This window comes from Emydura macquarii, unplaced genomic scaffold, assembly GCF_026122565.2.
Source record: "Emydura macquarii macquarii isolate MOO-44397 ecotype Brisbane River unplaced genomic scaffold, CSIRO-AGI_Emac_v2 contig_2422, whole genome shotgun sequence".
In the NCBI taxonomy this organism is placed as follows: Eukaryota; Metazoa; Chordata; order Testudines; family Chelidae; genus Emydura; species Emydura macquarii.
The window spans coordinates 20,420,041-20,442,557 of record NW_027132559.1 but is presented as its reverse complement, the minus strand read 5'-3'; the positions used below and the strand labels follow the sequence as shown (position 1 = coordinate 20,442,557).

At 39.2% G+C, this 22,517-nt stretch overlaps 1 protein-coding gene across 1 annotated transcript in view; it reads left to right on the top strand.

Annotated features, from left to right (window-relative positions):
- DNAH11 (dynein axonemal heavy chain 11) overlaps positions 1 to 22,517 on the top strand; it is a 261,889-nt gene that overhangs the window by 165,377 nt on the left and 73,995 nt on the right. Inside the window, 5 exon segments of the mRNA XM_067562084.1 lie at positions 565 to 678; positions 1,554 to 1,697; positions 2,285 to 2,467; positions 3,455 to 3,556; positions 16,535 to 16,669. Coding sequence (XP_067418185.1) covers positions 565 to 678; positions 1,554 to 1,697; positions 2,285 to 2,467; positions 3,455 to 3,556; positions 16,535 to 16,669 — 678 coding nt within the window.

Genomic DNA, 22,517 nt, shown 5'->3' with positions numbered 1-22,517 from the left:
TACCGTGAACTCAATATGGAAACCACTTCAAGACAAGGGGGTGCGCTAGTACCCCCCACACTCGTAGATCCAGCACCTATACAAGAGGGAGAAACTTCATGATTCAGGACAGCAAGGAGGGCAGCTTCCTAGATGAAATGAACCTGGCACACTGAACTCTTTATCAGAAGTAATGAGGTTTATACGTTACCTGGATGCAGTGGTCTGCAGGAAGAGGGACGCTGCAATAGGGGTCTCCTAAGCCTGGGACTGTAAGTCGCCTGCCATGTGGAACTTTTAGCTTAGCAGAGGTCAGCCACAGCTGGGGATCTGACCCATTGTCTCTTTCTTGGGATCATTGTATGTTGGGAGATTTTGATTCTCATGATGCAATTAACTGTAGGAGTGTAGGATCTGCCAAACATTTTATGTGGCAGTGCCTAGTGTAAGAAATATTACTACTTATTATAAATTGCTTGCATACCCAGACTCTAAGAAAAAGCTCTGTCTGCAGCTTAAGCAACTCTGAGTGCATGTGGAACATTGGGTCTCAGGGTAAAATCTTAAGATTCTTTGTTTGAATAGGTAGTGGCAATCCAAATAGAAGTATCTCTGAAGCAGAAAGAATGTGAAGATGACCTGGTGAAAGCCGAACCTGCTCTAGTGGCTGCTACAGCAGCTTTAGATACACTTAATAAGGTAAGAATCAGGCTGTTTAATGGCTGTGAGGAACATTTTTATTTGTTTAAAGAATTTTAATAAGCTGTGTATGGCTCAGCCCATTGGTCTTGTGGCCGTACTGGTAAATGAAAGATGTAGAATGAGCTTGTTCCCCCACCTCCCTAGACTGGCAGCCACTGAGGATTTTGTAGAAGCGGCACAATTAGTATGAGGGAGTATCCTGAATCTCTTGAGTTGTTCTGGCTGATTGGAAACATCACTATGACATAGGATCTGTTGTGTGTGTATGGGGGAGAGAAGGAAGAAAAGCATGTGCCTGGAAAAAAACTGATAAAATAGTGTGATGTGTATAGATTATTTTATCTACTGTTATTGAAAGTAGTAGCACTTCAGTGTGCTACAAGTGTATAGGTTATTTCACTGTGGTTTATTTTACTGATAATAAAGTCAAGCTGCACCAAATAATCTACATTAAATGTAATACCGATTGCAACAAGCATAATTAGTTGATTTGGTTTCAAATCCAATGGGAACTTTGCGTGAGAAAATGGCTTCTGCACTTTACACTATAGAAAATTGTGTGTGTATATGGAATCCGTACAGAAGGTTGGTTGGTTGTTTTAGTGCTCCAGGACAGTGATGGCTTCCTTTAACTGTCATACAGATAGATGCAGCTCTATTTACTATATGAAGTAGTGACCAATAGGATTACAAGCAACCAAGAGTCTTCAAGAAGTACAGCTGTGTTTTCTTAATCTCTTTATTAGAATGATTCTGTGGTACCTCTGCTGTGGCAGCAATTGCATTATTTCTCTGTAGACATCTCTCATTTTGCTGGTGGCTAGCTCAATGCTTGGCAGCTTTCTGCAGATTCCTTTGTGATTGCTCTTCAGGTTAATCTCACTGAATTGAAAACCTTCCCCAACCCACCAGCTGCTGTAACCAATGTTACTGCTGCAGTCATGGTGTTGCTGGCTTATAAAGGCAAAGTGCCCAAAGACCGAAGTTGGAAAGCTGCTAAAGTCTTCATGGGAAAGGTACTGAACGGTGGGAAATCATCTGTTGGCTATGTGTGATGGGTGAGGGGAGGGTTAGTTAATTAAATATTACAGTCAAGGGAAGTTTGAGTCAAATGTAATATCAGTTTCTTACAGAGTTAATTGAAGGAGCTGGATGTCATGTTGTTATAAATCATTTCTCCTCATAGCCTCAGTGGCATATTGAAATCAAGATGAGCATCAACTGGGAGTTACTCATTATTTGCAAAATTGAGAGCAGTCAAGTATAAGAGAAAGGAAATTGTATATATATTTTTACGTTGTATCAGACAGTTTCCCAAATTAATTGCAAAAAGGGACTCAGGTTGTTGGGGTTTTTATGAGGGGTTGTGAGGGGAGGGGCTATGTATAAATGAATGATTCTGTGAAGATGTATTTCAGGCCACATGTGTTTTGCAAATTTATATTCACTTAGTGCTCAATACAATCTCCAAAAACAAACTAAATGCAGAGTGCCCATTTTGCTTTTATATATTAAGATCATGAAAGGAGGAGTTAACTTCTGACCTTGGAATGTTGTCTGCAGTGCAAATGGATTGGGTACATTAGGACTCTTCTTCTTGCAGGTTGATGACTTCCTACAAGCTTTAATTCATTATGATAAGGAGCATATTCCTGAGAACTGTCTGAAAGTGGTCAAAGAATATTACTTGAAAGATCCTGAATTCAACCCAAATTTGGTTCGCACGAAGTCCTTTGCAGCAGCTGGTCTCTGTGCCTGGGTTATCAACATAGTAAAATTCTATGAGGTACTATATATCAAAATATTTAGTCTCTGACTGGACAAGTAGGTGGGTTTGGAAGCATACTAAGATAGACACTTGTGACTATTTCAGCAGACTCGGTATTACTTTCAGTGACGACACAAGACTAAATGCAGATGGAGACTGAAGTGGAAAACGGTGCTAAGGCTTGAAAACTTTTTTTTTTGTAAAGAACAAATTTGTGGCCCTGAGGGGTTTGCAATTGTCATTATGATGCAACAGTGGGGGCAGATCTGATATCCTTCTTCTCCAGATACACATTCCCCTTCCACTTAACTAAAGGAAAGTCTCAGCTAGCTGTCTTTATGACAGGCTGTGTAAGACACAGTTGAGCAATTCTGATTCTCCGGTAGATGCTAGTGGTATACACGCAAACTAGTCAGCCCATTGCCATATGATGTCAGGATGTTATTTAATTGTAAATAATAGAAAATATGCTTGATTACAATGTACTATTAAATACATACTTGACCCTTTAATTTTTATTCTGAGACCAAAAAAAAAACCATTCCACATATAAACTGATTTGAGCTCCACAGCAGACCTGTTTTCCCAAATAGAAGCCCATCTGTTCTGTGCTAAGTAAATAAAAATTGGAAAGTGTTTGGGAGGAGTGGGCAGCATTCATTTCTATTTAAGATATTCTTAAATAAGCTTGTGTCAAAACTACAAGGAATAACTCCTCTCCTAGCAAGCAAGTAGTATATGTGTATACTTATAATTATGTATTTAATGTAGGTTTCAATACCATGTAAAAAAAAACTGCAGGTAAAGCAAATGTATGCAACCTGTGGCTTACTGGTTCATGGTACAATTCATGGTACAATTCATGCAACCTGTGGCTTACTGGTTCATGGTACAATTCATGGTACAATTTAGAAGCCTTTTCATCAGGGTTAATTTCAGTTTTTGTGAATGAATACAAGATCTACTTTTTGTCCCAATGAAACTATACTCTCTGTATTTCTCAAGGTGTATTGTGATGTAGAGCCGAAACGTCATGCATTAGCCCAGGCAAATGCCGAACTAGCAGCAGCCACTGAAAAGCTGGAAGCACTTAGGAAAAAGCTTGTTGTAAGTACTGTCTGAACAACAATAATTCTCTTCTAGTATCTTGAGCTCATTTTATTGGCTTGTGTCCATCTCTATAGCAAGGCATCTACTCTGCCCAGAAAGATAACTGGTTTTATTACTCCCTAGCTCTAATATGCCATAAAGTCTTTGTTTTAGTGTCAAAGATATGGTTGTATTAAGCTTTATTACTACTTTTCCTATAAACCTATTGAAGGGAATCCTGCATTTTCAGTTGGAGCACATTAGGCTGTTAACAAGAAATTACAGAATTCACCCAAAGCCATTCAGCCACATTTATAACCAATAGATTTAATAAACAAAAATGACAATTGATATAAATAATGAATGAATGATTTGTATAAGTTGTATATCCTGCAGAATCAGTTGTTATATGGCTGCATAGGAATAACTTCCAGAATGGGTGTTGGAAGCTCATGCCCATCTGCATTTATGCTTGGCATTAATTACATCATTAAAATATTAAATCCCCTCTGAAACTTTATGAAAAACATTGTGAAACTTGGAGATAGAAACCAGGACCTCAATTTCTTCAGACCATCCTGTCTTTTGAGTTAATAGATGTACCAAAAAAGTATATTTACAACCAAATATATATTGAAATCCTTCTCCTGTGCTTATATTCAGAGCAAAACTAACTATTCTGGGCAAAACTAACTTACAACTTTCTTTACTCTTGTCAGCTCTGCAGAATCAGCTCAGCTGTCCTGGCTTGCTCATTGTCAGATTATTAACAGAATTCCATTAGAAGGGGCAAATTCTATCCTGAGTCATACCTGTGCAACTTCATTTCTAACTGGGTAGAATTTGGCCTGCAGAATCCTTATTATTGGGGTGTGACAGACAAGAAGGAAAGAACCCAGGTTGACCCTCAGATCCAAGGTTGAGTTTGCAAGGCTGGCAAATGGGGGGGGGGGGGGGGAAATAAACCCTGTTAAGCATGTATGATGGTAATAAGAGATAGCAAATGTGGGACTCCCACAGTGCCTTTTTAGTCACTTCGCACAGTAGAGTGCTTGTGTTTCCTTGTTCTGTGCTTATAATAGCTCAAAGAACTTTTTACTATCCTGTCGTCATCTTATAATTCAATAAGGTCCCATGTCTGAGTCCAGTTTCTGGCCTTTGATATATGCATATTTCCCATTTTTTCCCGCTGTGAATTTCTCTACAGGTGGTCATGTGCTTATTTTGCTCTAATTATGAAGAATTTCCTGTAGGAAAAGTTCTACACCACAGGTTAAGTTACACTCCCCCTTGCAGTTATCCTTTTCCCGTATATGGCCAAATGTATTATCACATTGCATATTTAATATAAATATTTTTCTCAATAGCCATATGAATACACAATAGATCTTCAGCCAGGCTTCTTTTTACAGAGCGGCTGCATGTGATTACTTTTTCTAGTAAAACAGACAATAGAATGCCAGGTTACTGTTCTGTCTCTTTAAAAAGTTAGTGAAGTCCAGAGAAGAGTGTGAGGAGCTTCAGAGGGATTTCATTAAGCTAAGTGAATGGGCAAAATTATAGCAGATGAAATTAAGTGTTGATAGGTGCAAAGTAACACATGTTGGAGGGATAATTTGATCTTTTCATATACCTTTCTGGGTTCTAAGTTAACTGTATCATGCGAAGAAAGAGACCTGGGCATCATTATAGATGGTTCATTGAAGACCTCTGTTCAATGTCAGCAGTGGTCAAAAAAGACAGCAAAGGATGCATAGGAAATTGCAGTGTGATTGATGGATTGGTATATTGATTAATTTCTTAGACTGCAGTGATCGATAAGGCTTCAGTCTCCTGGATGGCTAGAGCATCAGGAAAATTATTACCAGTGTTGTTAGAATGAGAATCCTGAGGAGCACCCAATAAACAATTGCAGTTTATCACAAGGCCCTTTATTAAGCAGAGAAACAATCCCAGAAACACAGAAATACAACAGCAGCGAGTGAGTGCAAAGTCTTTAGCCCTGGGACTGGCATCACTCGCCAGTCCTTCTGGGGGACTCCAGCATGTCTGCTGCCTCCTCATCATCTTCATTGTCACCATCACCACCAGTGGGTGTCATTCTGACATCTCTTCAGGCACACAGGCTGGGATACAACTTTTATAGTGTGTTATGCTAAATTTCAATGCGATTGATATATATTTATCAAGGTTTCCACCCCCTTTTCCTTTTCTGTACTTCCACCCTCCACTAAATTTGGGATGTCCCATTTTTCAGAGGCTAACTTGTTAGTTACTCTTATACTCATTAACATTGACATCCTTCAGTCACCATCATAACTTCTTGTTAGCACGTTGCTGACACCCTATATGTGCAAAAATTCCCAGAATGTTACAACCTCCTTTAACTGGCATCTTGCAGTTTTGTCTGGCATGTTGCAGTACATTTTTCCCCAGACTTAACTTAGCACTTAACATAGTGCATATTTTGCTTCTGGAACCCATTGCCACAAGACAGTTGTAGATTTTCAAGGCCAGATGGGACTAGTAAAATGATCCAGTCTGACTTCCTGCATAACACAGGACATTGTATTTCACCCAGTAATTTTTGCATCAAGTCCATATCTTGTGGTTGAGCTAGTGCATATCATTGAGTCCAAGAGCTGAGCAGGATTCAAAAAAGGATTAGACCTTTGTATGGATAACCAGAATATCCAAAATTGTTATAATATATATTAGAAATTAACAGGAGTTTTGGATGAGAAATAACTCTCTATGCTTCAGACCTTAATCCAACCTCTAACTATTGAGAATTAGAGAGAAAATTTATGTGGTGCCAGGCTATCCTGCAAGAAACTAAGGGGTTTCTTACTTTCCTGTGAATCATTCAGTGACAGGATACTGAACTAGATGGACCTTTGATTGATTTAATGTGGCAATTCCCTTAGAGTAAGGAATCATGAGTACTGCAAGATCTCCTATTGAGCTGGAGAAATCCTATGCTTTCTTCTTGCAGCCCACATCTTAGATCCCCTTGGCTTCTATTATGGGGTGGTCTGTTCATAGGCCAGTGGAAAAAAATCTTGCAATTTACCCAAATGCCTTGTTTTTCAGCAAACTATAGGAAAAAGGCACTCCTCCCCAACATGTTCTGCTGTTTTACATGAGTAATCTGATTTAAGTAGCACATTTGTATAAATTACTATACACTCGAAAAGGCATCCTGCAGCTATGTGGCATTATCAGATGTAGAAATGGACTTACAATAATTCACTTATTGTAATGTAGCACTAGAGAAAGGAAAGATGCCACTTGGCAATTACTGCAAGGTATTTGAATTGTCCATTTAAAGGTAATGTCATTTTAACAATGTCTGTTACTGAAATAATTGAAACATTTTAATTAAAACTTCGTGCTCATCTGACAGTATTATATACGGCTTAAAAAGATTAAAGTGATTTTAAAACTGCAGACCAAATCACCAAGAAATTTATACAAACAAAGACAAACACCTTTCAAGAATTGTCAGCTAGGTGAAAATAAAATTTTCTTTTAAAAAAAGGTTAAAACCAGTGAAAATAGTTAATAACCTCCATTTAGTAAAGGCTAGATCCTAGGAGCTTCAGTGACAAACAAATTAATCTTATGGTAAAGACCAGACACAATTTCCTTCCCAGCTTTGCCACATACTTTTCGTGAACCACAGAGATTGTTCAGTTTCCCCACCTGTAAAAGTTATGAGATTTTATGAGGCTTAATGCATTTCTGTTAAATGTTAGGAAATATTAGGTTAGATATTTGGAAAAACTTTAAGTGTAAGGGTAGTTAAGCTCTGGAGTAGTCTTCCATGTGAAATTAAGAACAGGTTGGACAAACATTTGTCAGGGATGGTCTAGGTATACTTGGTCATGCCTCAGTGCTGGGGGCTGGGCTAGATGACTTCTCAAGGTCCCTTCCATCCTATATTTCTGATTCTATTATTATAAATCAGTTTGGGGTCCTCAAATGGAAGTCACAAACCATGGTCTCTATACTAATTTCCTGTTTTGACAGAATAGATGCCTACCAATTCCAGGAAGTCCAACACTTCATTTTGACCTAGCTATCACCCAGCATTTCACAGGCAGTCTCCGGTTTGTGGCTATTCTCAGCTTTCCAGGCTTAATTATTTCTTCTGCATTTGATCCCACTGCAGCATTCTTCGCCCAACCAAGATGCTATATGCAGTTTGGGATGAAAGACCTGTGGTTGATCTAGAGTTTGTGGATCCCCACTCTGCAACCCCTTTCCCCCAAACTATTTTCCTTCTTATATTCAAAATTAACTTGGATCTCCCAGGCTTATCTACACTGGAAGAGCTATATTGTGTTAGATTCCATGTTAATTAACATGATGACCCACCTGACTTTGTACTGAGTTGATAGCACAGACTGTCATATAGAATGATAGGGTTAATCATGACCTGCTGATAAGATGTTTAACATATAACATGACAGACTTTGATACAGTGGGGGCCAGGTTCTATAGTGAATTTACATCCCCTTTATGCCACTCAGGCAGCAGAGTCTAGTTGTAAGTGTCCAGAGAATTATCTTGTGTAGGGGAACTCTGCTTGGTGCATCTGAGCTGGATTCAGGTCTGTGCCTATGCCCCCAACCTCCAGGTAGATAGCATGTAGAGGGAGGAGAGGGGGGATTGTTGGGGACAGGAAGGTGTGTGTCGGAATTTAGCTATGCTATGCTAATATTCTACTGGCACAGGGTCTATTAATCACCCTGCATCAGTGGTGCAACAACGAGCTGAAAGGCAATAGTGCTAGTTTGTGTTGGGGCTGATACTGACTGTCTATACTGTGACTGGAGCGAACCTCCCAGCCCAGGTAGACAATAGTGCACTAGCTCTGCTCGAGTTAGCATTCCAAAACTAGCAGTGTGGATGTTGCAACTTGGGCTGTGGTTTGGGCAATCCCCTGGGTCTGAAGTCCTGTGGCTAACCCAAGTGTGCGCCAGAGCCACAATGTCCACACTGCTATATTTAGCGTGTTCCATAGAGTGAAGCAAGTGCAAGTCTGTTCCCATCTGCAGTATAGACATATCCACTGACACCCTCCAACCTCTCCTGCACTAGGCAGAGCTTGGGAACAGGAGTGAATCTTGCCCTGAGTGTTTAATGTTTTAGAACACATGTTAACTAACACCACATAACTTTTCACCATAGAAAAGGCCCAATACAATGCCTCCCAGCTGGTGTGTTACCTTCTACAGGGCACTCCATTATGAAATGTCTCCTGTGAAGTGCCCCAGGTTTGACAGTGAATAACAGTTCACCAGGGATTTGAAGGTAGGCAGTATAGGAAAGTGCTGCAATGGACAGGGAAGAGTCTCATTGCGGGGGATCCAGACCTTGTAATAGTGGGCATGGAGAGAAGGCAAATGTGATCATTCAGGAGAAGGGGATGTGAAATGGGCACCTCGTAACAATCACCAGACCTTGCCCCTTCCAGCTGCCAAAAGCTTCCTATAGCCAACCCTCCTAATAAGATCCTTCAAACCTTTACTTTGGTTGTGGCCTTCCACAATACAAGAAAAAATAAAAAATTGAGGCCCTCTAATATTTAAAGATGATCACTCCTGATTTAAGTGCCTACCCTCCTCTCTCTACATCAACAGTAACCTCAGTCTGAATGAGCCCAAGAAAGCTTCCAAGGCTAACTAATCACCAGGTGCCCACACATACCGTCACAATCAGGTATTCCACAAGTGTAAATTAACTTACACCAGTGTCAAATTGAGCAGTGCAATAAAAAAACCAATGGTTTTCCACATCGATTGTGAAAACCAGTCTCCATTACTACAATGTAAATAACTGCCTACTGTTCCTTTTTATATTGGAGCATAACAAATGGGATAAGAATGGTGAGAGTTACTTTTCTGTCAAGAATCTCTTGATTCATCATACTGAAATAGGCATTTCAATTTTTCCTACAATTATCCAAACATCAGTCCAGCCATTCATTGGCCTCTATCCTTCAATCCATTCCCCAGATTTTTGCCCCTTGATCATTTATTTGTCTTTCCCTCTCCCCTTCCCCACCACAGTCTTTTGAAGAATAGAGTTAATGGCAGAGTACCATTAGTGACCTCTGTCTCCAGACTCATGGATTTCCAATGGCTCCCTGCCCAACACCTTTTTTATTGGCCAACACCTATGGCCCAACACCTTTTTTACTGGCCAACAGAGAAAGTTGTAAATATTTTTCATACAAAAGTTTTGTAGCTAGCAATTTTCTATAATGATTGATAGTCATTGCAGCCATTAGTCAGTAATCAATAATATATATTCAGTTTAGGTGACATGGTGAGTTTCACCTTTCACTTTAATGCCTTCTAAAATATATTGTAAAATGACAAATTAAAATCCTTGTCAAGTGCATACAGTATAATGAATTATTGTAGATTTTCTTTTTTAAATGACAGATATGCCAACTGGTGCAAATACTGCATGTTGTTTAAACATTTATTGTGTTTAAACACCTGTTAAACTTACTAAAAGAAAAATTAAGTGCACAGATTTCTTCTTGCATGTTAAACCTTTCAGGTTGGTTTACACAAGCACGCCCAAGCCTGCAAACACTTACTTCAGTGAGTGTTCCTAATGTCTTTAATGGAACCACTTATGATACTAGGTACTATACTGTGTAGTAAATGGATGGGGGGAATCATAGAGTTGTTAAGTGTCCGGTTTTTTACCGTAACGTCTGGTCGAAAAGGGAACCTGGGCGTGTCCAGTTGGCCGCAGTACCCAGCCTCCGCCACTCGGGGGTGGGAAGAGCAGCAGCTGGAGCCACATGGAGGAGCTGCTCTCTGATCAGCTGCTGATGCCTGACAGAGAGCAGTGGAAGGCTTCCAGACCTGGCTCCAAGAGGTAGGTGCCACTGCCAGAGGAGGAAAGGTGGGATCCTGTCCACCCCACTTCTGCCCTGCTGTGCCCAGTTGCCCCAGCTCTGGCCCCTCATTATGGGGACCAACCCCTCCCTGCCCTGGTCCCTTGCTCTGGGGACAAACCCCCATCATGCCCCAATTGGGCAGGCAGGCAGGCTCCGCAGGTGGCAAGTGAGTCCCAGGGGAGGGGGAGTGAGTGATGGGGGTGGGAGTGGAAAGTGAGCGACAGAGGGAGGGGAGAGAGGTGGAGCAGGGAAAGGGGCGTCGGGGGAAGAGGTGGGGCGGGGTCTCAGTGGAAGAGGCGGGGCATGGGGTATTCAGTTTTCAGAAACTGGACAGTTGGCAATGGTAGGGAATCAGGGGTATGTACAATAAATAGAAAACCATTATGGTTTGTTTTATTTTTAATTGATAAATATTTGATCCAACAGGACCCAGCAACACCATTCTAAAGACATTATAGTCCATTACTTCAGTATTATTGGGGGCATACTGTACTGTAAGCACCACAGTAAGACCATATGCTAAAAATCCTTGTGAAAATTGTTTATACACACACCCACACACAGAGATAATACAGCGTGTATTAGATCTCAGACGAAGCAGGGTTGGGCCAAATTGGTATTAGAATGGGAGATGTTATTTGTATTATTTATCTTTAAAATGGTTTGCATAACACCACACATTTATTTGTCACTTTACAATAGTGTAAAATACATTTCTTGCCTTGAAGAGATTACAATATAAAGGCTCAGTTCAGCAAGCAGTTACTACTGAGTGCAAGTGCTTGCTACCATCAGTTGTCTAACAGATTCCGAGGCACATCTTTCATAGCTTTGCTCAGTAGTAAATGTTCCAAAATGTGTGTGCATCATTCCATAAAATGTAAAGTGATCTAAAAAACTCTGTATAACTATAGTATTACTAACATCATATTTTTAGACATAGGAGTAGCTGACAAAGAAGTGTATTGTATTGTGATAGCAGTTTACTTTAGATATATTGAAGGGCATGAGGCTCAAAATACCATATAAGCAAGAAATTGAGCTAGATTGCTGTTTGGGGAAGATCATTGACCAGCTTCATCAGCACTTTTTTTCATTGCTGGAACTACTCTCACTCTTAGATGATTTTTGTTCAAGAAAAAGTTGGATTTTCCTTTATGTATAATTGCAGTATTGCCAACTCTTGTGATTTTTTTTCATGAGGGACAGGATATTGGCAGGGGTGGGAGCGGGACCCTGGTCTCTCAATAATGTGAGAAGCTCCAGCCTTCTAGCCTATTTGAGCACTGAGTGGGGATAAACCCCTTCTGACTGGTTGCTTAGCCCCAGCTGCTGGGCAAATGGAGCAGGCAGCCAGCCCGAGCAGCCGCAGGAAAAGATACCTCTCTCTCCCTTCCCTCCTCTCAGCAACCCGAGTCTATTCTCATAGGAGAGGAGAGAGCAGGAGGGAGCACCAGAGCCCAGCCGCTCAGGATGGCTCCATCTCCTCCTTTCTCCTCCTCTGATGTGAGCAACAGGGGGACAGGGTGGCACCTTTGCTCCTTTCGCACCCGGCCTGGGAAAGAGGAGAGGGGGTGAAGAACCCATGGAGCTGCTCCCAACCATCCTGGAAGGCTGGGTGGTTGAATAAATGGAGGGTGAGGGCTGAACTAATGTATGGTGGGGGCTGTGAGGGATGCTAAACTTATGTGGGAACAAGACTGATTTGGAGGTTGGAGGGCAGAATTAATTGCTGGGCTGGGGATGGGCAGATGTGGGGACAAAAAAATCTCCCTACCCAATAAATGTGGGAGAGTGGGAAACACTAATTGCCTCTCACACACACTAGGGATAGACAGGAATTAAAAAATCAAAAGATAGACATAAAATGAAGCACCCTATAATCCTTTTTTAAAAAAGATCTCACGAATGTTTGGGGAAAATCTCATGATTTTTGATCTTTTGAGGTTGGCAATACTGCAATTGGCAGCTCTCCAGAAAAAAAATAAAGGAAACTTCTGATTATGCTCTGTAAAGTCTGGCTCTATGGTGCTGAATTCCCAGTTCCTGGCTTCTGTAAATGGACCTTGGTCAATATCTGTCAGGAATTGGGGCAAGGGCAGTCAGGCCTAGTGGTCAGAGCCAGGATACACAAGCCAAGGGCCAGAACTGGGTTACTTTGAGTCAGGGAAGGCAGGAGCAAGGTTGAGATAGAGCTGGAACAAGGCCAGGTCAATCTCTGCTGCAGATCAGTGACCTAACTTGGTGCAGACAGCCTCCAGATGTTTTCTCTAGACCTTAAATAGTGTGCCTGGGACACTAAAGGAATGCTCCTCCAGTGAGGGACTCTCTGAGCAGGACACCCAGTGTTGATAGGCTTCACAAGGCTCACAGCCCATCAATCACTGCTCTGCCAGAGCTGCTGGGTGGCAGCATGGATCTGGCAGTCACTCATGGACCCACAGACCTAGATTCTGGCTCCCCAGATCCTTCCAGTGTAATGGTTACAGGGTGAGCTGTGCTTTAGACCCCTTTTTAGTTCCTGTAAAGTGCACCTCTTTGGTGACAGGTTTTGCTACTTTCATCTCTCTCTGGGTGGAGCCATATGACCCTAAGAATAGTAGGACATGCCTATACTGACGGCGGCAAAGTCGCTGCCGTCAGATCGACCTATCTGAACTGTGTGGTCAGTGAAGACCCACTCTGTTGATCCAGAAGGTGACGTAGTAAAACCACCCCCTCAAGTGGCGTAGCGCTGCGTCAATGGGAACATGGTTCCTGTCGGCACAGTGCAGTGAAAATGCCACGCAGAAGGGAAGCACAGCAGTCGACGGGAGTTACACAAGCTACTCTGCGTAGCTTCTGTAACTCCCGTCGACTGCCGTCGACTCGCCAGGGAAGTGTAGACCTGGGCTTAGAGTGGATCTCTGGGCTGCAGGCTCCCCTTCTTACCAACTGTGATAGCATGACAGATCCAACTGTGTTTGACCATCGGTAAGTCTTCTTCCTCCAGGAGCCTGTAACCAGCAGCTGATTAAAAAGCTGATTTAAAATGAGAAGCTGACTCAAAAGCTTCTTCTAAACCGACGGTTTTCAACCTGGAGGTCTGCAGGCTATGTCTAAGATTTCCAAAGAGGTCTGTATCTCCATTCAAAATTTTTTAGGGGTCTGCAAATGAAAAACGGCTGAAAATCACTGTTCTGAACAAAGCATTATTTATTCACCCAAAGGTACATAGCAAGCAGAACAAAGGAATAAAATTACAGAAGACCTATATGTCTGCACTTACCTAAACTTTATTCTTTTCAGCCCAGACTCCCACTCCAAGTCTCAGGGAGAAAGACAGACCCTGCAGCATTCTCTGTGTGTCTCTGTCAGCAACTCCTCACTAGAGCTGGTTAAAACTTGGAATTTCTGTTTGTGGGAAATTTTTACATTTCAAAATTTGTTTTCATTCCACATCAGAACAAAAACAAATATTTTTGAAATTTTCCATAAAATGAAAATTCTGAAAACTTTTGTTTTGGAAAAATTGTTTTGGAAATATTTTGGAATTTTGTTTAATTTTATTTTTGTTCTTTTTATTTTTATATTCCTTCATGACGTCATGTTGTGCTATTCTACTACTGACATTTTAATATGATGTAATATAATAATTGAAATTTTCTAAGATTTTTATTTTATTATTAAAATCATTAAGAGCAGCTGCTGCTTAGTACTAATTGAAACATCTTAATGTCTTTTCTAGAGCAAACTGTTTCCTCTTTGTGTTGTGTTGAAACAGTTTAACACAAAGTGCTGCCTCCTTCCTCTTTGGGCCATGGTGTCTTTAATGATTTAGTGATCCTTTGATCCTAGGCGTGGGTCTGGGAAAAATTAACCTGGTCTGACTGGAGCCAGGCAGCTGGGCATTCCCCGATAACTCCTACATTGTTTCCATAAGGACCCTTTGTATTCTCGCTGGTGGTACCTTATCTTTGTCATTGTTTTGCTTCCTGTGTGTTCCCTCTTAACAACTTCCTTTGATTGGACTCCATGCAGTCAAATAGGATAATATTAAGCAGGTAAATTGAGATTCATATGATATTCGTAAAAGATAATACAGATATCTCCCTCATTCTCCACAGTCATGAAAGAAAAAAGTTTCTAGCTTTGTATATTAGACTTTTCTTACTATTTGCTGCATTCAAGACTCACTCACAATCCATTAAATCTGATAGGATCACTGTTAACATTGCACCTTTCTCAAGTGTCCCTCAAAAGCCCTCAGAAGAAGCAGTAGCATTTTGTCACACAAAATGGATCATCTTTAACTTCCAGGATTAAAATCATCATCCATAAACAAAATAGAACTCTTGTCGGTAATGAGGCAGCCAATACAAATCACCTTTGCATATCAGGATCTAACCTGGCATTCCAGCTGTTCCCCTTCACTCCAACATTTTATTATTCTAATTTAGAACTTTTGTACTGCTTGAATTCTTTGAAATTCTCTTGATTGCATGTTTTCACTCCCATGGATTTTCCTATCCAAATTACTGATCTTGGTAATTATAGTCTAAAACTTTTCTTCCAAGGAAATTGTGCTGTTGTAGAACTGTGTACTCTTTGCTTCCTGTTAGCACTTCTTCTAGTACCTCTGAGATGGAGTCATTTTTGTCCAAGGCAAAAATTAGCTAAGCAATTTCTGAAACTGTTGTGGGACAACAAAATAGCTACAGAAGAACTCCCTGCAACAGCTTTCTTTCAAAAGTTTTTTTTTTTTTTTTTTACTATATTCTTGTATTCAGTTCATGCCTCACCTGACTGTTCATGTGCAAAAATTAGACTTTTCAAGCTAGTTACCTTTTCAGTTTGTTAAATATTACTGGACATGTCTGGCACTCCAACATCTGACTCTGGAGCCATCTTTCTTTCATGTTTCTTCATTTATTTATCTGTTTTTTGCTGTGCTAGGAAGCATTAATTTTCCTTTGGAAGTGTAGGGGGGAAGGATGCCTGGATGATGGAGGAAGTAAGCTTATGATACATACATTGGACTTTATTTTTCTACCTTCTTTTGATTATTGTTAAAGGAGACCTGTGAAAGGAGAACAATGTGTTTGTGCCCTTTTGATTCTTCATCATAAACAAAGATTATTTTTAATTTTTTGTTTTAGAAGTAACAGAAATGTCAGGTCTTCCCTAGCTTTTTGGAAAAACTTGCTGGAGATTTTCAATGATTATTGGAAGCTTTCTTAAGCTTTCATGGAAGGGTCGGGCTGAGGAATCTTTAAAAATAAAATTCCCCGTGTTTCAGGTAAAGTGTTCAGTTAATAGAAATAGTTTTAAAAATTCTTGTCTAAAAATCCTTTCCCCTCTCAGTTGCTCACCTTTCAGTCTCCTGTGATATTATAGTCCCATTAGTTCTTCAGTTAACCATAGAATCTTCCAGGTTAAAAAAGACCTAAGATTCTCATGTATAACAGCAAGCAGAGAGGAAGGATGGTTTTTTGGTTAAAGCACTGGACGGAGATTTGTGATCTGCATTCCGTTCCTGTCTCTGCTACTGACTTCCTGTGTGGCTCGGAGCAAGTCACTTGATCTCCCAGTGCCTTGATGTCCTTCTGTAAAATGGAGATGATGACAATTCCTTTAATCTTTTTTCTATTTAAATTGTAAGCTCTTTGGAGCAGGATTATCTCTTGCTATGTGTGTAGTACAGAGGGGTCCCAGTCTTGGTTGAGATCTTTAGGCTTTACCATAATACTCCTCCTCATCATATTAAAGCAGAAACCTGACTCCTTTGAAAACAAGTAACTTCAGGCTTTCTTCACTCGTCATTGTAGTGCAGTATACTGTGTTTCACTTACCTAATGATCTCCATTATTTCAATATATGTTTAATAAAACACTCTGGAATTTATATTATATTTATTTATTAGCATACAAAATGTGCCAGGAACTGCATAGGCAAATAAGAAGACATAGTTCCTGACCTAAAGAGTTCACATCCTTCAGAATGAAAGGCATTATGTACATGTAAAATATTATTAATCAAGTACTGAAAAAACAGCTGACTTTACAAAACTTATATCTGACTCTGTTGTGCAGGATCTGGATAGAAATCTAAGCAGACTCATGGCTTCATTTGAAAAAGCAACAGCAGAGAAAGTCCGATGTCAGGAAGATGTGAACCGAACCAACAAAACGATTGAGCTAGCTAATAAACTTGTCAAGGGACTTCAGGCAAGTAGACTTTTTCCTTAATGCTGTTTCCAAAATTAATAATTAAAATATTCCAAATATTTTAAACTATTTTGGTAAAATTAAACAATTCTAAAGTATAAAGTATTAAAAAATTCCCAGATGACTGATGATTTAAATCAATTCAGTAAAAAAGAAACAAATAAAAACAAATAGGCAAGGTATAATGCAACCAAAAACGGAGAATACTATCAGTGGTGTCATCCGTTTTTAAAAAATCACATGCCACTCAATAGGTTATGTTTGCACGGACCCCAGAGAAAAGTCTCCATAACTAAGTCACAACATTTGTACACAACTGTGAACACATTGTGACAGCATGGACAGATTCTGGTTAATGAGCAGAGAGACTGAACAATCCTCTAGGTCAGGATTGAGTCACATTGAATCCGCCCACATTGCACTTAGTCTGTAAGTAAGTGGAATACATCAACTGGATTTTTTTTTGTATTGCTTTTCCGAAAATTATTTATTTTTAATAGGAACAAAATGCATTTTTATTCAAAAAACATAGTATAAATTTCAGTGTAGTCATTATCTTTATGAGTAGACAATATCATAGCAAAACAGATGCCTATTTCAGGGTCAGTATATATATAGCCATTCAAGTAAGCCATAGTGCTCTATATGATTTCCCTAATTACTCACACAGATAATGCTGTCTTGGCACAATAAGTGGAATGTATTGCACATCCTTTTTTGGTAAATTAATATTAATAATAATAATAAAATAATAAACACATGGAAGATGGTTATACTACATATGTGCCTATGTTCTTCCAAAGTATTTTTAAAAGATTTTTTCAGTTCAGTTAGATTTAATAAAGTCTTTGTTTACATATTCTGTAGGAACACAACTCACTTCCTTTCCAAGGAATACCTCCATTTCGGCAGAACATGTGGGTGAGATAATATCTTTTATTGGACCAACTTCTGTTGGTGAGAGAGACAAACTTTTGAGGTCACCTGAAGAAGAGCTCTGTATAAGCTTGAAAGCTTGTCTCTCTCACCAACAGAAGTTGGTCCAATAAAAGATATTACCTCACCCACCTTATCTTTATAATATTCTGGGACCAACACAGTTCCAACAACACTGCATATCTGCAGTCAGTCAGTGAAGGCTGCAATCAAGGAGATTAGGTCAGTGTGGAAAGCAGAATGAAAGAGTTTTACCTAATGAAACCATCTGATGCAATTAAAACAAAACAGTTTTTTGTCATCTAGTTAATTTTAACTTGCATGTTGTCAGACACTTAAAGAAGAAAAAAATATTCAGTTTGTTACAGCACAGTGAAATCACTGGTGTATTTTGTATTAGCTGGACAATTGGATATTTGGACAATTGTCCTGGGTATGGACAATTTTGGTTAGAGCAAGACAAACCTAAGATCCTCACCATTAGCCTGATGCTGCATGTCCTTACTACCATGTGTAATCCCATTGAGTTCTTGATGCGTCTATGCCCAGTAATAATCACTAAGATTCGGTTTTAAGCGTTTATTTTAAACATGAAGAAAATTATTTCCAAAGACTGAGAGTTTTCCTTAGTTGTGGAAAAAATATTTTAAAGGATTCATTGAGAATGTCAAGTCTTTTCCTCTGAGAATAAATTCTTCTTGACTAGAACAGGAGACAGTTAACTTCTGAAAAGCATCAAGACTGATGATTTTGTCTATATAGCATTGACCTGAAAGCTCAACCATTCAGACTAATAAATCAGGCAATTTATATTTAATCATTAACTAACTCCCGAGCTGAACAGCTGTTCAAAATTAGAAATGGGTCACCCCGGCCAGGATGACATTACAGGCAATCTATAATGCATTAGAATAAAATTATAGTGATTTTTAACTGTCTGGAAATTTATTACACTGAATGTTCCAACTCTTAAACCCTTGTTAACCAATGTCACTAGTGATTTATGGTGCTTGGGTAGTATGGTAAAATTACTGAAGATTTAAATAGACTATCATTCTATGTTTAGTAAATCTTCAAATTTCAAAGCTATTTTAGAGAATGAGGTGGGTACACTTTGTTTATGACTTACCAACCAATGACAACAAGAAAGGAGAATGGATAAATCTAAAAGCTCTCTTGTAAATTAATGGATTTATTGTCTGGTTGACATAAGTTAATGATTTAAGGAGGAATCTAATGGGGTCTACAGAAAGTACTGGATATCTAAAATACTTCAAGGTGCTTGATTACATACGTAATTGTTAGTGCTTTAAACAAAAACAGTCCATATGCTCACTATTTGTTGGACATCTCTTATGCATGAGAATACAGTTTAGAATTAAGCCCCATCACACGTATCAAGTTCCATTTCATGAGTTCATACCATGAATCTTAAAATGCTCACACAACTAAGAATTGTGGTTGGGGTAAAGGTACTTCAATTATCTTTGTGGATAATTGGGTGCACATATGCTAAAGGAGAAGTTTTGAGATTTATTATCTTTTTGGGACTCTTGTCTATACACAGTGAAATGATTGATTTGAAATATATGTTACTTTTCTGCTGTGTAACTATCGCTGTCACTTATGTTGATCACACCATGAAAGGGACTGAAAAACTAAAAAATGCCATAGCTTTTGTATTTTGCTATTTTCTAATTTTCTTCAGTCAACAAAATTAAATGTTATGTTGGAGGTGATGGGGAGGGTCCTTATCAAGTTGTCCTGCAATGTGCTTCCCTGCACTCATGCAAGCAACTGCTTCATTGGGTCTGTATGCTCATTGTGGGATAATCTTTTGAGGTCTCCTGGATATATGCTGCCTCTGTCATGCAGGTAAACATGTTTTTAAATAACCTATGACTACCTCACTCAGTGCCACTAATATTCCTGAGAGAGGCAGGAATATTCCTATGAATGGATTTTTACAGATATTTCAGATAAATTTAAATAATTTATAATTATTATAATTTAAAATGTAAATAAGTAAATAAATGTAAATACATATATAGCGGTGTCTTAATATTTTACAGGCTATATCTTAATCATTCAGAATTCTGCCATAAAGAAATACATGTATTTACCTCCATCACTAACATTTGAAAACATTTATATTAATTTTCCAGCTTGATAGGCTTCATAATGTACAAAAGTAATAACTGAACATCTTTCAGAATTTAAGCAAAATCTATGCTTTCAGTAATCTTTAGAACCTAATGCTGCTATCAATTCACACTCGAAATGCCAGTCCCCTCGGTGGGAATTCCGTGTGCCAGACATTTTAAAATTCATTTTTATAATGTGTTATACATTTTGATTGGAAAGTAGATAGAGCCCATTTTTTTAAATATATTTAAAATATATATATAAAAATATTTGATATATTTAAAGCGCCTATTCCAGTGGCTCTCTAGCTGCTTTAGCAGCTTTTAAATACACCATGAACTGTTTGCACAAGCATCCTACAGTAAAATAATACTCGCCTATACTACTTCTAATAATAACCCTCCAACATCTAACTACACAAGATGTCTCCAAAATACAGATTGGAAAAAAGATGTGCTTTGCAGCGTGGTCTGGAGATTAAGAAATCCAGACTCTGCAGAAATAAGAACATCAAGCAGAGCAAGAACCAGAGTCAAAGAACCTCTTATTGTAAATGCCGTGCCACCAGACCCTCTTCCTTACAAACCACTAAGTTCTTAGTGTGATGCTCCAGCTAACTGCTTCTTTGATGATATCCCATAAGGAGAAAGTCAGTCTCTTAGGTAGTTATGCTTAAAACCACTCAGATTTTCTTCCTAGATATTCCTTTCAAGAATCTGGTCCTCACTATAATGTTTTACAACAAATATAGTGAAGTTGGAGAAAAAGAGTTTATGAATTCCAAATCATTACAGTTTTTAATTCATGACTCGTGATGGATGAGGCAAGTAAGCCAAAATACAAATGAAACTTCTTCAACCAAAACTTGAACCAAAAATTAAGTCATGTCTTTGTCGAGGGTCAAACAGTTTGGTTGACTTTTTTTTTTTTTCTTATTGTTCATCATTTCTGGCCAGAAGCAATGAAATACCACACAAAACAGTTATCAGAGTATATGTGGCCTAACCAGAAGCAAGAATGACTGGAAATGCGGTGAAAGAGAAAGAAAGAAAGCATGTTTAGTCAATAATGCCATCCTAATGTTGCAGACACTGAAGTTTCCAATAGCCTCAAAAATGTATGATACAAGGTAGGTGAGGTAATATCTGTTGATGGAGGCGACAAGTTTTTGAGCTTCACAGAGCTCTTCTGCAGGTCTGCAGAAGGTAACCAGAGTGTCACAATTAAATATAAGGAGGATAGATCCTTAAGCATAAAGAAGTTTACATGTTTTAGGAGACCACTTAAAATGAAGTGAACATTTACTTAACACCTCTGCAATCATGGATGAAGGAGGGTTAATAGGCAGCAGTGTGTGTTACAAATTGTTGTAATGAACCCTAACACCAGTGACTGTGTTAAGTCCAGGATTTTTAGTGTACAGGCACTGTAAGTTTCCAGGCACATCTTTTGAAAGTGTTGTGCATGTTTCCTTTGAGGACAAGGGCTCAGAGGTCATATACGGAGTGGTCTCTGTGAAAAGTGTGATAGTGTTTTTGTCTTTTATCATTTGTCTGTGTGAGTTCAATGTTAAGAACCTCCCTCAGAACACCATCTTTGCTGACATGGATGTCACCTTCCTAAACCCTCCCTCCCCATGACTGTTACCCGCACACTCCAGGGCACCCCACCCTTCCATAGGTTCAAGGCGTAACCGAGTTAATTTAGGCACCCCACCCTTACCCAGTTCCTAGGGCTCAGGGCGTAAAATGATTAATTTATATACCCACCGTTATCTAGTTCCTAAGACTCCGGGTGCAATCATCTCTGGGTTTGCGGGGCCCTTTACCAGTGAAAAAGTCTTACACAGTAATATCCTTAATCTCTATTATTAACAATTACCAAAACAGAATTATACACATTAAGCATACAATGCTCACCACTCCCAATAAAGCAGAAGAGTTTTCTTGGTGGCCAGTCAAGATTAGATCATTCTGAGCTCCAGGCTCTGCACAGTATGAATGGCAGGGTGTTGAGGTCTGTCAGCTCTGATCTTAAGCTGTGTCCTGGACTTAGGTTCCAAAGAACTTTCTTTCCTACTTAGCTATACCTTAACCAATCATTTTCTATACCTTAACCAATCATTTCTAAAATACTAGAAAACAGTATTTTTCACCAATCCTAACCCATTACTAAATACTTCTTTAATCAATCATACTCCACCAACTTAGTTGATTTAAATCTTACAAAATTAGTTATGCAACAGACAGACACAATTAAAGAATCAGACAGAGATCATACAGATAAACAATAGAGAAGTAGGAACCATTCACAATCAGAAGTGTTGATAAGTGATTCCTTGCCACACAGAAAGCGATCAAGACGTCTTAAGATCTGTTTCTTTATCTGATGATGGTGGGTACTGTTAGGATAGGAGCATTTCCTTAACAGCCAAGTACTTCATTGTTTTGATGCAATTTAGATCCAATGTGAGGATGTGATTCTCTGCTTTTTAGCTCATGGCTGCTGCTGTCCTACTGTGGCTGCTGCTGCTTACAGCAGAAAAAGGCCTCAGACCTTACATGACAGCATCTCCACATACCTCATATGTCTACAAGACAATGGATAACACTCATATCCATCCCAAACACATCACCAAACTCCTCCATTTCATCCTCATCCATAACAACCGTACATTTAACAACAAACACTTTGCTTAAAACATAGGAACAGCCAGGGTCACTAGGATAACTCCCCAGTATGCCATCCTTTTCATGGGCCACCTCAA